This window comes from Mustelus asterias, chromosome 15 (assembly GCF_964213995.1).
Source record: "Mustelus asterias chromosome 15, sMusAst1.hap1.1, whole genome shotgun sequence".
Lineage (NCBI taxonomy): Eukaryota > Metazoa > Chordata > Chondrichthyes > Carcharhiniformes > Triakidae > Mustelus > Mustelus asterias.
In genome coordinates, this window is record NC_135815.1 from 48,934,787 (window position 1) to 48,952,317 (window position 17,531).

Consider the following 17,531-nt stretch of genomic DNA (forward strand, 5'->3'; position numbering starts at 1 on the left):
GAAAAAAAAAAAGAACAAAAACGAAAAAAGGAAAAAAAAATAGACAAGCACACAAAGGAACACAAACACTAGACAAGAAACAGGGAAAAAAAATAGAAAAGAAAAAAAATAAAATAGAAAAGAAAAAGGAAAAAAAATAGAAAAGAAAAGGAAAAAAAATAGAAAAGAAAAGGAAAAAAATAGAAAGAAAAGGAAAAAATAGAAAAGAAAAAGGAAAAAATAGAAAAGAAAAAGGAAAAAAATAGAAAAGAAAAAGGAAAAAAATAGAAAAGAAAAAGGAAAAAAATAGAAAAGAAAAGGCAAACAAAATAGAAAAGAAAAAGAAAAAAAATAGAAAAGAAAAAGGAAAAAAAAATAGAAAAGAAAAAGGAAAAAAATAGAAAAGAAAAAGGAAAAAAAATAGAAAAGAAAAAGGAAAAAAAATAGAAAAAAGGAAAAAAAATAGAAAAGACAAAGGAAAAAAAATAGAAAAGAACAAAGGAAACAAAATAGAAAAGACAAGGAAAAAAAAGAAAAGAAAAGAAAAGAAAAACATAGAACCCCCCCATCCCCTCCCCCCCACTCCCCTCCCCCCCCACTCCCCTCCCCCTCCCCCCCACTCCCCTCCCCCCCACTCCCCTCCCCCTTCCCCCCCACTCCCCTCCCCCTTCCCCCCACTCCCCCTTCCCCCCACTCCCCTTCCCCCCACTCCCCTCCCCCTTCCCCCCCACTCCCCTCCCCCTTCCCCCCCACTCCCCTCCCCCCCCCACTCCCCTCCCCCTTCCCCCCCCACTCCCCTCCCCCTTCCCCCCCCACTCCCCTCCCCCTTCCCCCCCCACTCCCCTCCCCCTTCCCCCCCCACTCCCCTCCCCCTTCCCCCCCCACTCCCCTCCCCCTTCCCCCCCACTCCCCTCCCCCTTCCCCCCCACTCCCCTCCCCCTTCCCCCCCACTCCCCTCCCCCTTCCCCCCCCCCTCCCCCTTCCCCCCCACTCCCCTCCCCTTCCCCACTCCCCTCCCCCTTCCCCCCCACTCCCCTCCCCCTTCCCCCCCACTCCCCTCCCCCTTCCCCCCCACTCCCTCCCCCTTCCCCCCCACTCCCCTCCCCCCTCCCCCCCACTCCCCTCCCCCCCCACTCCCCTCCCCCCCCACTCCCCTCCCCCCCCACTCCCCTCCCCCCACTCCCCTCCCCCCCACTCCCCTCCCCCTTCCCCTTCCCCCCCACTCCCCTCCCCCTTCCCCCCCACTCCCCTCCCCCTTCCCCCCCACTCCCCTCCCCCTTCCCCCCCACTCCCCTCCCCCTTCCCCCCCACTCCCCTCCCCCACTCCCCCCCCCACTCCCCCTTCCCCCTCCCCCACTCACTCCCCTCCCCCCCACTCCCCCCCACTCCCCCCCTCCCCCCCACTCCCCCCCTCCCCCCCACTCCCCCCCTCCCCCTCCCCCCCTACTCCCCTCCCCCCACTCCCCTCCCCCAACTCCCCTCCCCCACTCCCCTCCCCCACTCCCCTCCCCCACTCCCCTCCCCCCACTCCCCTCCCCCACGCCCACTCCCCTCCCCCACTCCCCCACGCCCATTCCCCTCCCCCCACTCCCCTCCCCTCCCCCACTCCCCTCCCCCACGCCCACTCCCCTCCCCCACTCCCCTCCCCCACTCCCCTCCCCCACTCCCCTCCCCCACTCCCCTCCCCTCCCCCACTCCCCTCTCCCTCCCCTCCCCCACTCCCCTCCCCCACTCCCCTCCCCCACTCCCCTCCCCCTTTCCCAGGGTGGAAGAGTCAATTACTAGGGGGCATAGGTTTAAGGTGCAAGGGCCAACGTTTAAAGGAGATGTACGAGGCAGATTTTTTACACAGAGAGTAGTGGGTGCCTAGAACCCATTGCCGGGGAGGTAGTGGAGGCGGATACGGTAGTGACTTTTAAGGGGCGTCTTGACAAGTACATGAATAGGATGGGAATAGAGGGATATGGTCCCCGGAAGGGTAGGGGGTTTTAGTTAAGTCGGGCAGCATGATCGGTGCAGGCTTGGAGGGCCGAAGGGCCCGTTCCTGTGCTGTAATTTATTTTGTTCTTTTTTTGTCTTTGGATTGTGGGAGGAAACTAGAGCACCCGGAGGGAAACCCACGCAGATACGGGGAGAACGTGCAAACTCCATACAGACAGTGACCCAAGCCGGGCAGTGCAAACCACTGCGCCACCCTTATTTCTAGATTGCCAGCATTCACAGTGGCAGCTTTGTTGGGATGGAGAGGCAGCTGCCTCAGGCTGGCAGGTGTGGATGAGGGAAAGTTGGACGGGGTAGACATCCGGCTGAGGTGGATCAGGCTGGAGCGGACAGTGTGTGTGTGGAGGCCGGACCCCCAGCGCCCTGCCCTGTCTGATGTGTCGTGCGGCCACACTCGCGATTTGCTTGAGCTTGTTCGCGACGATGTCAAATGTGGGCTCAGTGGCGGCTCGATTCAAATCGATAGATTATGAAATCAGTGGCCGAGTGCAGGGTAAGTGTGGGGATAAAAATAGAGCCTTCCACGTAGTCTGGTCAAAACAGCCGCTTTATAAATGAAACCGCGGCTGGACGCATCTGCGGCTGAATTGAATTGAAAACGGGAGGTTTTATTTTGGTAACTAAACCAGGAAAGGGTTGGGGTTTATGGTGTCTTAACGCCCCTCCTATGTGAAAGGGCAGAGTTTTGGAAAATGCTGATTAAAGAAAAACCACTTGTGTGTTTTCGATTAAGATTTGGAATGGTAAATGAACGCGGAAAGTATAAAATGTTCATCTTTGACAAGCAGACATTCCTTGGAAACGGGATAATTATTGTCAAAGTCGGTCCCAGAGGCGCCAAATTGAGAATAGCAGCATTTTCTGATCAACCGAAGGCTGTTAATAATTACAGATAAATGTGTATTTTTGTACAGTCGCCAAGGCCCAGAGTTGCTGCGAGTTCACAGGCGTCAGTTATTCTAATTCTGGTAACTCGCCTTACTGCCCAAGATCCTTTTTTAGGCTTTTGGTCATTGAGGTGTCACGTGATCTTCCAGAGTCTTCTACAAAAAAACAAAATGATGCTGGGAAATCGAAACAAAACAGGTAAACACTCAGCAGGTCTGGCAGCACGGCTGGAAAGAGAAATAGTCATCCTTTCAAATTGGGGATCTTTCCTTCTCGACCAGAACCGTTCATTTTCTCCCTCTTTCTCTTTCCACTGTTGCTCCTAAACCCCACTGAGTGTTTCTAACATTTTCTGCAGCCACTGCAGGTCTTATACATAATTTCTCCTTGTCGTGATTATTTTCTCGTAATTTTGGCTCAAAGTAAAAAAAAAATGCATCGAGTTGAGAAAACAATTGCAAGGTGACAACTGCTATGAGTTTGTGAAAACCAGTAGCGTTAAATAGCCAGTCAGTATAATGACAATTAAAATAAGATAATCACTCAATGCTTTTTGAATACAACATTTTTTTTCTCGGTACAAAGGCATGTTCAAATAATACTTAAAATACTGGAAAGCTACATTGTTTACAATAGCAAATAACACGATTAAATTTATCCACTGAATTAATCTTGCATTTTTAAAGTTCTATCCTGACCATTTTTCTTAAGGTTTTGGTCAGTTATTATTTGCACAGAACAGCTGAAGAAAGCCACCTCTGCATTCTAAGCACACACATCTGTAGTTTCCACAACTGGAATGAAAGGCAATAACTGCCCACTCGGCGAGTCTGGTCAATTGTAACACAATCCCAATATTAACATTTACCACACTTTTAAGAACATAACTCTGGTTCCTTTAATTTTGAATTTAGGTGCCTGTAGTACTTGAGCTCTCCTTGTATTCTTGCTAAATCTGATGCACAGTTACATATATTGCCAATTTGCTTCCATCCACTGTACTACATCGCTGAACAAAGAAGAAAGTGCAAAACTGCATATTTCTGATAGGGGAAAGGTAAACAGAAAATGGTGAAAACACTTGGGAGGCTATGTAACACTGGTAGAGAGAGAAGCAGAACAAATTGGCTACATTTCTTTCCAACAGAAGTGGGGAACAGGTGTTGAAGTGTTTTTAGATCCCAAATTCGCTCCTGGTAGGAAACTGATTTAAAGTCAAGATTTTCATGTGTGTAGGTTCTTAACTGAGAGGTTAAGAGACAGGTTTCGTAGTTTCCAAATCCGCGTTGACCAAAAATGGCCAGCACCAGGAATGGGGCCAGGAAGCCAACATGCAAGCCAATCTAGTCATTTTTAAGTCCTGTCTGCCTCTTTCCACTATGTCGGCAGGGTTTTAAAATGCAGCCCAGCGTTTCAGGTCCATGACCGTTGAAAAACATTACAGGTTTTCAGCAAGTGCAGGGAAAGGAGAGGAACAAAAACCCAGAACCCGAAGTGTGGGAGAGGGCAGCAAGCTGAAGTATGCAAATGAACAGAAAAATCATAACCAGAACCTGTTTTCTAAAATAATGGGAGCAGCGTTTAAGATCTGAAATTCATGAGGTGCTGTTCCTTGAACTTCCATTGAGCTTCATTGGAACAAGTGACTGAGAGATCAGAGTGGAATGGGGACGCAAAGTAGCAAGCAATCAAAAAGTCAGGGAGCTGGCAAATTAAACTGAGGTGTTCAACAAAGCAATCATCCAATTTGCATTTGGTCTCCCCACGTAGAGAAGACTGTATCATGACCATACTATATTAAATTTAAAAGCACAAGTAAATTGCTTTATTGTCTAGAAGGAGTAGTTGAGTCCCTGGATGATAAGAGAGGAAGTGGAAGGGCAGGCGTTGCACTTTCTGTATTTGTATGGAAAGTTGTGGTGGGAAGGGCAGTGGGTGTTTGGTTGGAAGAGTGTTGTGCAGGAAATTGTCCATTTGGATTGATAAACCAGAAGGGGGAGATGTGTTTGGTCATGGCATTGCTCTGTAAGCAGTTGAAATAATGGAGAATGATCTATTGAATGTGGAGGCTGGTGGGGTGGAAAATCAGGACCAACAGAACCCTAACAGTCCGAAGATGTGCAGGTTTGGTGGATTGGCCATGCTACATTGCCCCTTAGTGTCTCAAGGTGTGCAGGTTAAGGGGATTAGCGGGGTAAACATGTGGGGTTACGGGGATAGGGCCTGGGTAAGATGCCCTGTCGGAGTTGGTGCGGACTCAATGGACCGAATGGCCTCCTACACTGTAGAGACTCTATGATTTTATTGTGATTCTAGGAGGAAGAGCAAGGGTGGAGGGCAAAAATGTGCAAAATGCAATGGATATAGTTGAGGACCCTGCCAACCATGGTGGAAGTGTTGTGGAAAAGGAAAATGCATCGGAAGCACTGGTGTGTAAGATGGCATTGTCAGAATAGATGAGGCTGAGGGAATGACAGAGTTGTTTCAGGAAGTGGGGTGGAAGGAAGTATAATCAAGGTAACTGTGGGGATTAGTGCAGTTGCAGTAGTCATTGGTTGGCAACCTATCGCCAGAAATGGAAATCCATGATGAGTTGGAGATGGACCATATGAAGGCAAGGCGGGTGGAAATTTTAAGCAATGTTGATGAAATTTTCCAGTTTAGAGCAAGAATATCAAGCAACACATACAGTCATGAATATACTGGAAAAATAATGGAGGGATGAGACCCAAGTAAGATTAGAAGAATGCTTGCTGTATTCCACACAAAGACAAGAATAGCCAGAACTCAGATGGTTTCCCAAAGTGACATCTTTCAGTTGGAGGATATGAGAGGAATCAAAAGGAGTTGCTGCTCAACGTTAGAACAAATTTAGCGAGTGAAGGATGTGGATTGACAGGAACAGGTTCAGCTTCTATTCAAGGAAGAAGTGGACGGCTCGCTCCTGTCCTTGTGGAGGATGGAGGTAAAGAGGGCCTGGACTAGCAATGGAAAATGAGACTGTTATGGCCTGGAAACTGGGAAAGATTAACGTATTGGAGGGTGTCAGAAAGGTTGCAGATAAAGGTTGGTGGGAGGGAGGGAGAGGGGTCGGGATGATGGAAATCAAGAGATGAAAAAAGGTCAAGATAGAAAAATATACGTTTGGGCCAAGAGCATGCTGGAAGCAAGATCTCCTCAGGCAATTCTGTTTGTGGATCTTGGGAAGGAAGTAGAAGCAGACAATGTGAGGTTGGGTAATATCTTGAGCAAGATTAGCAGAATCATGCTGCAAAGACAAACTAACCACCCATGCTTGTTTGACTGTCCATCTGCTCTGAATTCTTGCTGGTTCAAGTGTCTCCTGGCCTGCCCGCTTCAAATGCGGTTCACACTTCCTCCAAGTGCTTCTCGGTCTATTTACTGAGCCATTTGCCAGCTTGGCTTACTTTTGGCTTGCCAAGATGTGAAAAAGAGAATATTGGAAGATGACAGAGGAGAGTGAAAAACCAGGTTAAAGTCCAACAGGTTTATTTGGTAGCACGAGCTTTCGGCGCACTGCTCCTTCATCAGGTGAGTCACTTGATGAAGGAGCAGCGCTCCGAAAGCTCGTGCTACCAAATAAACCTGTAGGACTTTAACCTGGTGTTGTGAGACTACTTACTGTGCCCCCAGTCCAACACCGGCAACTCCACATCGAGAATGAAAAAGTGAGGGAAAACAAAATTTGAACATAGGAAGTTATAAAAATGAAGAACTGTCTGTCCATCGGCTTGTCCATAGAACCATGGTGCAATTTATGCACGTCATAAAACCTCCACCAACAACCTACAGGCATAAAACGGAAGGTGGGGGGGAAATCATTTACCAAATTTGTACGGGGATAGGCGTGAGGGCAGGGTAACCTTTTTGAGAAACTCCTCCCTGACCCTGCAAAGACAATCAAAAGGTCCATCAGACCAGAGTAAGAGTGGGACACATCCCGGGTTCTCCGCCTACTTTCTATAAATTGTGATATTGGCTGCAGTCAGGAACTCATTTGGCTCTTTTTGAACATTTGCAATGAAACCACATTCATTGCCCAGGCTGGAAATTTGTTCCATCGGTCATCAATGTCTGTGACGCCGAGCCTAGTTCTCTACATACAGATCCTCTGCTCCCCATAATCTATCTTACTCAAATAGCCTGCCTACGTGGACTGAAACTAACCATTCCATTATTTTATCAACCTCAGTTAAATCATCTTTAAGTCTATGCTCTGCTGGAGAGAAGAGCTAGAAGTAAAGGAGGAGGGTAAAAGATTAGGGAGTGTATCCAGAGAAAGAGGTAGAACCCAAAGAAGAGAGAGACCTGCGTGGGGGAAAGAAAGACACATCATTGGTGGAAGAGAAAGTGAGATTTTCTTTGTAAATCCTTAGAGGGGCAAAAAATGGCTGACTTTGGTGGAGCTTGATCCATGAAGTTTGAAAGCTAATGAATTAGATTGTTTTAAATGGCAATTAATGTCATAAGGGGTGGGGGAGGTTAGAGAAGTGTCCAGGATGGTCAGCTGTTCGCAAGGATGGGGTAGGGATCCATCTGTGGCAAGGGAGACTTGTACTTTCAATGTGAGGCCCGGAGAAGCATTCCCGTTCCTACCTATTCCCCACCTTTTCCTGGATGGTCTCTTTGGTCCTCAAAGTGTTGTTGCTGCCAGGATGACTAAAGTGGTTCTGCTCTTTTTCTGGCAAACTCAAAGTCAAGGTCCTGTTGATCTCAGTTGAACCCGACTCAGATGGCATCTCATACGTATAAAACATCAGGCATTTTAAAATAATGATGGAGTGGAAATGGTCACCAACTCCATTTTAACTGTCTACTGTGCAGAGTGAATTAAAATTCCTGCCGAGAAAAGTACTGAGAGAAAAATGGCAAACAACATTGTTTTTCAAAAAAAGTGTGTTTTGATTGAGTTTTTGAAATGTTTGAGAAATCCTTTGTTATTTTGTTATGAATTTCCCATGATAAAATATTTACAAAGGTTTAAATTGGAAGTTGTTAATTTTCACGCTCACACAGAAATAGTAGGATACCACCAGCTGTAGTTCAATGACAGCACTCTTAGCTCTGAGTTATATGGTTGTGGGTTCAAGTCCCACTCCAGGACCTGAATGCAAAAATCAAAGTTGTCATTCCGGTGTGGTACTGTTGGAAGTGCTGTCTTTCTCTTTAGTGTCCTCCACCAGGATCAATATACGAACATACACCTGGTATAGCCTATATGTGTCTCCAGATCCACAGCACCATGGTTAGCTCTGAAATGGCCTAGCAAGCCATTTAGATCAAGGGCAATTAGGGATGGGCAACAAATGCTTGCTGAGTCAGCGATGCCCACATCCCATGAAAGAGTAAAAGAAAATGTTCCCACCTATCTTTGTGTCATTTGCAAATTTAGCTACCATGCTCTCGCTCCCTTCATCTAGGTCATTGATATAAATTGTAAAACATTCAGGATCCAGCACAGACTCTGTGGGACTCCACTCGTCACATCCTGCCAATCAACAAAAGACTAATTTATGAATACTCTGTTTTCTACCAACCAATCTTCTATCCATGTTAATATGTTAGCCTCTATCCCATGAGCTTCTATTTCCTGCAATAACCTTTAATGTGGCACCTTATCAAATGCCAACTGGAAATCCAAGTACAGTACATTTACAGACTCCCTTTTATCCACAGCACATGTTACTCTATCAAAGAACTCCAATAAATCGATTAAACACAATTTCCTTTTCACAAAACCATACTGACTCTTAATGATTACTGTGAGTTTTTCTAAGTACCTCTTTAATAATTGATTCTAGCACCTTCCCCATGACAGCTGTCAAGCTAACTGGCCTATGGTTTCCTGTTTTCTGCCTCCTTCCATTCTTGAATAAAGGGGTCACATTTGCTCCTTTCCAGAATTGAATGCATTTTGGAAAATTAACACCAATGCATCTACTACCTAATTAGCCAACTTTTTTAAGACCCTAGGATGAAGTCCATCAGGACTCGGAGACTTGTCAGCCCACCGCTCCATCAGTTTGTTCAGTAATTCCCAAATGATTGTAATTTCACCAAATTCCTCTCTCCACCTCCTGGTTTATAGCTATTATTGGAATGTTTTTTGTACCTTCTATAATGAAGAGAGAAACAAAATATTTATTCATTTGATCTTCCAGTTCCTTACTATTTGCTATTGAGACCCCATTGTCAGTCTCTTCCTTTTTCAATACCTGTCGAAATCTATTGTCCATTTTTACGGCTTCCTCTCATACTCTAATTTCTTTCGCCAGATCAAGCTTTTAGCCATTCTCTGCCATTCTTTATATCCTGACTAAACATCTGACCTGTGCAATTATATGCTTTTCCCTTAAATTTGATACTTTCCTTAACATCTTTAGTAAACCACGGATGGTGGTTTTTTTTAATGGTAGGAATATATTTAACCTAAATAGCCCCTTTAAAGATTGCCACATCTATTCAACTGTCCTCTAGCCTTGTATCCCAGTTCACTTCAGCTTGCTCAGCTTTTATGCCCACTTAGTTGTCTTGATTTAAATTTTAAATACTCATCTTCGAGCCATTCCTTTCTTTCAAACTGAATATAAAATTCAATCATATTGTGGTCTTTGCTATGAGATCATTAATTAATCCTGTCACATTACATAATATCAATATCACACATGGAATATTGTGTGCAGTTTTGGTCTCATCTGAGGAAGGATATTCTTGCTATTGAAGAAGTGCAACGAAGGTTTACCGGACTGATTCCTGGGATGGCGGGACTGACGTATATGGAGAAATTGAGTCAGTTACGATTATATTCACTGGAGTTCAGAAGAACGAGGGGGTATCTCGTAAAAACCTATAAAATTCTAACATGACTAGACAGGGTAGATGCAGGAAGGATGTTCTTGATAGTGGAGGAGTATCGAACCAGAGGTCATAATAAACCTTTTAGATCCGAGAAATTTCTGCTTCCAGATCCTACAATGATACCTTTATGTTGAGCCTCCATGATGGTGTGCTGTGGTATGGGCTCAACTATGACCTACAGCTCCTGTTTATAGACATGAGAGGTCTCCATGCCTCCTCACAGGAGTTGCCTGTCTTATAGGGAACCAATCTCCTGTTGAGAAATAGCGGCTATCATCAGAGAACTGCTGCTCAGGAATCTGCACTTCCATCAATATGGATTCTGAAGGCTGTTGGAAGAGAGAGCTTCGGTTGCTGGAGTGACCAGAGTCATGGATGGCAGAAGGGCAGGCTGGATGATGCCACAAGAACTTTCCTGGCGTGCGTCAGTTAATGTCAAGCTCGTGGCCAAAGCCATACACGGCCTAAAAACAGTAGTGCCCAGACCCGATGGCATTTATAGAGTTGAAGCAGCTCAAGGGTGTGGTGAACCTCCATCCGAACTAACCACCCATTTGGACAGAATTCCACACTGGTCTTGCATCCCGACACTTCCCTTGGGAGCCACAAGCCCACAATTTAAGACATCTTGCAGAAACTCCCTCCATGCGTTTCCATTCAGTGCAGAGAGGTTTCCTGTATTGCCTGCTGCTGCACACCCTCCACTTGTTTGACTTCTTCCACTATCAGGACACAGCGTAGTCCTCTGTCTGGTGGGGGGAAGATTCAGTGGAGGGCTCGTTTCATGGGATTCTCCCTTTTCCTGCCAGAGACCTGGTGTGGAGGGTGTTGTATGCAAAGTTTTAATAAATTTGTTCTGTCCTTCAAACCAGCTTTATATAAAATAATCTTACTCAATGTGTAGGTTTATTGTTTTTGTTGGATAATAATGGTTAATCTGTGTTTCTTTCTCTTGTTCCATACAGGGGTTTGTTTCAGAATGGTAAGATAACTACTGCAACATCATTTAATACTCTTAGATCAATGAAGCGGAGGTTACTATTTTGTTGGGATAGAACTTTTTTTGAACCTCTAAATAACTTCTGATTATTATTCTAATTCTTTCAATAAATAACACGCATGTTTGAAACCTATTTTTGTTCCGCCTCCACCATGCAGCACGTACTAATACCTACCAAAATGTTAGCAGATGACATTATCTGAACTTAATGCTAGCTTTGATTCAGCCGTATGGAGGTGCTTGGAGCTGGTATTTTAACTTGTCCTCTTGTGTCTATTTGTTTCTGAGATGGGGAATGCATTGTGCAGAAGCCATTGCACAATGCCAGCTCCTCCTCCATTTACCCTTCCACCTTGCGATGAATAAAATTCTTACTACTTCCTAATCTCGGCACTGATCCTCCCTCTCACTGTAGCATCCACAACACTGGAATTGCTAAAACAACAAGAATATCGTAGCTGTTACAGCAGATTCAAGGAGTCTGCATTTTAGGAGGACAAACCCGCTCAATGTTTAGACTGGAGAATTAGGTCATTTCTTGAATGCTAACAATGTTACTGCTCTGCTTTTGTTTTTAACAAGGGTCAGAACTTAGGAAATTAATTTCAAACCGCTATGGTAGCTCTATTATTTTTTCAGTGATAAATAGACTAAATAGAAGTCTAACAATGTTTCAATTAACTCAGATTTCCTACTGCATCATTCAGTTTATTCTTCTACACCACATTCCTGTCCATTCTGCATATCCCTTGATATCCTGAGAAGCTGTCTAAACCTGCTTTAAATATGTTCTATGATAGCGCATCCACAATCCTCTGGGGTAGACAATTCCAAAGATTCACAACTCCTGAGTGAAAAAAGCTTCTCATCTCAGTGAACAAGAAGCCAGCAGCAGATTAAAACCTTCCTTCCATCATTGGCTCTCTGGCCATGGTGCATTCCCTCATCACTTTAACTCCATTGCTCTTACTAGCCTTGGGACCTAACTTCTATCATTGTCAGCTATTTGCTTTCCTCACCTACTAGTTATGCAAATTGCTAGAACCTTTACTGCCAGTTAAGGCTGCAGTTTCAGATTCAACACAATATCACGGTGGCACAGTGGTTAGCACTGATGCCTCAGCGTTAGGGACCCAGGTTCAATTCTGGCCTCGGATCACTGTCTGTGTGGAGTTTGCACATTTTCCCCGTGTCTGCGTGGGTTTCCTCCGGGTGCTTAGGTTAGGTTGATTGGCCATGCTAAATTGACTGTAGTGTCAGGGGGATTAGCAGGGTAAGTGTATGGGATTGCGGGAATAAGGCCTGGGTGGTATGTGGTTGGTACAGACTCTATGGGCCAAATGGCCTCCTCCTAAATAGAGATTCTATGATTATGTGAAGCAGCTCAGTAAAAGGTGCAATGCAAGGCCCAGTCCCAGTGTCACACCTATCTACAAATGTTACTGCAGTTCTCTTTATTCCTGTCCCAGCGCAATTAGGGATAGGCAATAAATGCTGGCTTGGCCACCGACAAACACATTCCATGGATGAATTAAAAAACGCAGAACTCATGACTTGGCACACAATGGTTGACTACTTGCTGACATTTAAGAAAGATGAAAGATGCAAATTCAATAAATTAAGGAAGCTTTTTATGAGATTCATAGAAAAACCACAAAGGAAAGAAAATGAGACATAGAGAGAGATTAAAGATAAAAATGAAAAGCAAGTACACTGTGATGCTAAGAGAGAGGAAAACTTGCCTGGACACTTTGTCCCAGGAGACAGTCAACCCTTTCAGCTCAGTATTTCTGATTTGGTCCATGGTAAGGGACTGGAGGGTGTGATTGCGAGTGAGGCGTGTGGCCTTTATTGAAAGGAGTACAAGAATAACAAGGTCTTTGTACACTTGTATGGGACTTTGGTCATTCCATACGTAGAATACAGGGCAATTTTGGTCCCCATGTTTAAGAATGGATGTAATTGCATCGGAGGCAGTACAATGAAGATTCACTAGATTGTCCTGGGATGAGAGAATTGTCCTATAATGAGAGGCTGAATAAATAGAATAGCGGGTTGGCGGGGAGAGGCAGGAAAGTGTAGTTAAGGAGTTATGGCTACTATCATAACATGGGAGAGCTGGTTTGCTGGGCTAAGCAGCCTACTCCTGTGCCTGTTTCTTGTGATTTTATATTTGCTGGAGTTTAGAAGATAGAGGTGATCTAATTGATCAAACAAGATTATGAAGGAGCTAGGTACTGAAGTGTTGATTCTCCTGGCTGGAATCTAGAACAAAGGGGCACAGTTTCAGTATAAGGGGCTGATTATTTAAGAGTCCTGTACCCCAGAGGGTTGTGGATGCATCATCACTGAATATGTTTAAGGCTGAGATGGACAGATTTTTGTCTCTCGGGGATATGGGAAGTGGGCTGGAAAGTGGAGTTGAAGCTCAAGATCAGCCAGGATTATATTTTCTGGTGGAGCAGGCTCAATAGGCCATTTTGCTGTCTTCTGCTCCTATTTCTTACGCTCATAGTCAAGTGTGTGAATGCCATGCAAAAAGAGGAGCGGGAAACAAGCAAAAACAAGGAATGGGAGTGAAAGGGAAGGCGGTGACAGGAAGAACAATTTTTACTTTCGTGACCCATATACAACACCAACTGGTATGGTCAACTAACCTGGTTATGTGAATATATATATTTAAAAAGATTTGCATGTATACAGTGTCTTGCATGGCCTCAGGGTATCTGAAAGCACATTACCAGCCAGTGAAGTATTTTTGAGGTCCAGGAATTGTGGCAGCCAATTTGGAAGCATTCACAAATAATAAAGTGATACCAGCTGATCTGATTTGGTGATGCTGGTATATATTAGCCAGGATAACAGGAAGATGCTCTGTTCTTAAAATAGTGCCATGGTATCTTTTACCACTGTAACTCCTGACATCGACTGGAAAGGCGCTTGCACATGCACACTTAGCCTGTGTTGCGGCTGCCAGCACATGCGTGAATTCTCTCACGGAACTGCCATTGTACTCCACAAAGTCAAAGTATATTTCACTAACTACTGGTTATATTGGGACAACCTCAAAACTTTTTAAAATCATAAACATGAGATGCTGTTATTTATGTGTAAGCACTTGAATGCAATATTGAACTAGAAGGCTGCCAGCTATTATACATTGCTACTAGAGTAATTAAAGGACAAAAACTAAGTAAAAACACAGTTTATAAGAAAAAGATGAGTTTAATACTGCAACTTTAACCAATAAACTATTTTTCTTTTGCTTTATTGGAACAAATTGCAAAGGCTTTGTGCAGGGTGCTCCAACACAGCCAGGTTAGCTCAGTTGGTAGATAATGGAATTCTTATGTCAGGACATAGCCCTACATTGGGTGATGACTTTTTACAATATTTTATTCAAAATACAATTTTAATGATTTTTGCCAGTGGTGAAACTCAACTGTTAAGAACATTTACGGCAGGATTTTCTGGCTGTGCTCGCCCTAAAACCAGAAAATCCCACCCGAGGTCAACAGACTTTGCAGGTCTGCTATGATTTCCATGGCGGGTAGGATGGGAAAATTCCCCCCATAGCCTTGTTTCAATGACTGGATTTCACCCGGTCTCATTGGGGCGTTCGGGGAGGTGGGGGTGGGGTGGAATCTATTCTTGCAACAACTTGACTGTAAAATGATTACTCCCTGATAAGTTGCAATTGTTTCCATTAATTTACTTTGTTCTAAAGGAGATGTTATAAGAAACCAACTTAAAAATAATGCATAATTCAGCAACAGGCAGCAGAGCTGCACTTAAAAAGTAGGTATCTCACTTTAAATGTAAAAAGCCAAAGTCGCCACAGTCCCAGATGACCATAGGCTGCTGTCTTCCTCAAAGGGGAGAGCTGAGTGGTGGCGATTTTACCTGAGGATCACCACACTACAGGCAAGGTACAAGGTTGAGAAAGCGGAGTCTTCATGAATAACCTCAGCCGGCACAGGAATTGAACCCGTGCTATTGGCATCGCTCTGCAACACAAACCAGCTGTCCTGCCAACTGGGCTAACCGACCCCTGACACTGCATCCTGTGAAAATACAGCAAATTCACCGCCAAAGTGTTACAGCACAAATAAACACAACCATCTTTTATACCCATCTGAGACAGCAGGTAGGGTCTCACCCACAAAAATGGCACTTCCAGCAATTTAACAGCACTTGGTGCTGCAGTGCCAGTGGATGTTGTGTTTGTCCTGGAGCACAATTTGAACCCATGACCTGACTCCGAGGTGAGAAAGCTGCCATTTGAGCCCAGCTGAGACTTATATTGTGAGACACAATTTTACGGAACAGAAGGAGACTACAGGTTTAGCCCTTTGGTTAAGCTTTCATAAAGAAGTATCTACTTTGCCCCATTCTCTTTTCCCTTTATACCTTTTTAAATTTTTTCTTCTAAATATTTATCCATTTCTTTTTTAAATCCTACATATGTAATTTGTGTGTTTATGTATGTAATATATATTAAAATGTCATTCACAACTTTGATTATGAATTATATTTTATAATTTATTTGTCTGATTATGTGGAAATATCCAAACATAATTGCGAGACAAGTCTGAATATGATCAGGTATTGGAAAACATTTGCAAGGCTTAAGCACAAAAGTCTTAATTCAGATTTTTTAAAAAGTCAATTTGATGCACAAAATGTGATCTTCTGAAATTCTCACAGAATGAGCCTAGCAATAGTTTGAAACCTCCAAGGTAAGGTTACTGCTATTCTGTGGTGGGAAGGCAACTGAGCTCATTGGCAAAGTAATTTTGTCCCATTTACATGCTATTGTTTGTGATTTAATGCAGGATTGAGAATTAAATAAGTCCATATGAGGGTCAGGGGCTTTGACTTTCTAACTACTTCAAGCTGGCAGCACTGAGGCGAGGCCTCAGACTCACCTATGAAAGTTGGCCATACATAGTTTAATTGCCTTCTTTCATCTTGTCATTAGGTGGGAGAGAGGTTATCTTTGCAAGACTGCACTCACACTCAAGAGGCAGCAGGCCTCTAAGAGGTGGAGAGTAACTTGCCATTGGTTCACTGGAGGAGTGGGAACAGATTGTGGTGGCGGTCACCTAGCAAGGCAAGCAGACGGTCATTGCCACTGAGTCAAAGGGGAGAGACAAGGCAAGGGTCGTAGGTTGGCTCTGAGGGAAGCACAGGAAAGAGGGAGAGACCAACTGGGATGGGACTCAAAGTCAGTTTTCCTGAACTCAAGGAGGAGAAACAGAGGGAAGAAAGGACTAGCCTTTAAAATACCATTGCTGCAGCAGTAGGAGGGCCAGCCTCCATCTGGGCACAGTGGAGAAAGGTGCAGAGTGGACTGGCAGCAGATGACCATCTACGTACTCTCCCAGGTGCAAGAGGTTTTTGATTGCAACCATGTGGCCAGCAAGGGAAAGCCAGTAGCCTTCATAAACTGGCAAGGATTCCGCTCCATCAACATTCAACTGGTCTGCGACCACCGAAAGCACCTCCTGCAGGTGTGTGTGCCTGATTCCCTTGGAGCAGTCATGGCATTTACATTGACATTCCCGGGTTCCACAGGTGTTCCAAACTCCAGCTACATGATTGCAGTGATGGATTTTTGGGGTCAATTGTTACCCTCTAAAGATATGGCTACTGATGCTGGTGAGGAACCCTCGCACTATAGCTGAAAGAAGATACAATACCTGCTACTGATCAACTCGAGCAACCATGGAATAGGCCACTAGTTTCCTCAGGATGAGATTTCAGTGCCTAGACTGATCAATGAAAGGGTAGCAATGTTACTCTATTGATGCAACTTCACCAACACAAACTGCTGACATTGCATGGTAGAAGTTGAATTGTTAGAAGATAGTATTAAGAAAATCCTATGTGACTTCCATTTATCCTAAATTTTTATTGCCAGTTTTATAATGCTAAACAGGGGACAACATTATCCAAACTGCTGATTAATTATACAATTTCCCATGTGTATTTTACAAGTGTCCCAAAGAGGATCCGAGGTCAGCAATGTGGAGTAGCATCTCTTGTGTTGGAAATGAAGCAGTCTAGTTCAGAGGTTTATTTGTATTATGAAAGGGTTGTGGCACTGGCACAGATCCTCCCAGATAGATCGGAAGATTTGTATTCTATGCAACTCCAGCTATTTGCCTTTAATATTGCTGAAAAAAGACATTTTGTCAAAACTTTTAATCTTGCACTCATCAGGACAATTGCAAGAACACCAATGAATACCAACAACAACTTCATATTGTATGAGAAGAGAGTGCTGATTGGTTGGCAGGTAGACTCTGATTCGTAGGAGCATTGCCATGAAGAATGTGAAGAATGCACATTAATGGGAACTAGTTAACTGCCAAGAATTGTTTGAAAATTTAAACCAGGCAGCTTGACTCTGGTCAAGGCATTGCCCTGAGGAATAAACAAGCAAATGGCTATGACTTATTTTGTTTAGCTGAAACAGGGGCAATGTGTGTACAAGTTATTTCTGTCTGCAAAGAACAGGACCCTGTGTATTAATATATGTAGCTTCCAGTATATGCAAATGCACCATTGTTCAATTGGCAATATCTTTCGTAGTGGCTAAATGGAGTTCTGTGAGCCCTTTGCTGAATTTTGTCAGAGGGCAGTCTACGATGATGTAAGTCATTGATTGGGGCGCATCACAGTTGCAGTCCAGCTTCCCTGCAAGACCCCACTTGTGCTGATTTGCTGCACTAAGGCCTTGGCTTGTGCGGAAATGATTAAGGAGTGCTCAATGTTGGCA

The 17,531-nt window shown here is 44.2% G+C and overlaps 1 protein-coding gene across 9 annotated transcripts in view; it reads left to right on the forward strand.

The window, feature by feature from the left end:
* Window positions 1-2,057: 2,057 nt before the first annotated feature.
* acyp2 (acylphosphatase 2, muscle type) overlaps window positions 2,058-17,531 on the forward strand; it is a 116,954-nt gene continuing 101,480 nt past the window's right edge. For 6 of the 9 annotated variants that reach the window (XM_078229858.1, XM_078229861.1, XM_078229860.1 and 3 more), the window contains exons 1-2: window positions 2,219-2,473; window positions 10,713-10,729. In XM_078229858.1, the coding sequence (XP_078085984.1) occupies window positions 2,356-2,473; window positions 10,713-10,729 (135 nt within the window). In that variant the 5' untranslated portion in view covers window positions 2,219-2,355. Of the gene's footprint in view, window positions 2,474-2,961; window positions 3,067-10,712; window positions 10,730-17,531 lie in introns of those variants that run through there. The other 3 variants (XM_078229854.1, XM_078229862.1, XM_078229855.1) reach the window with 3 other exon arrangements.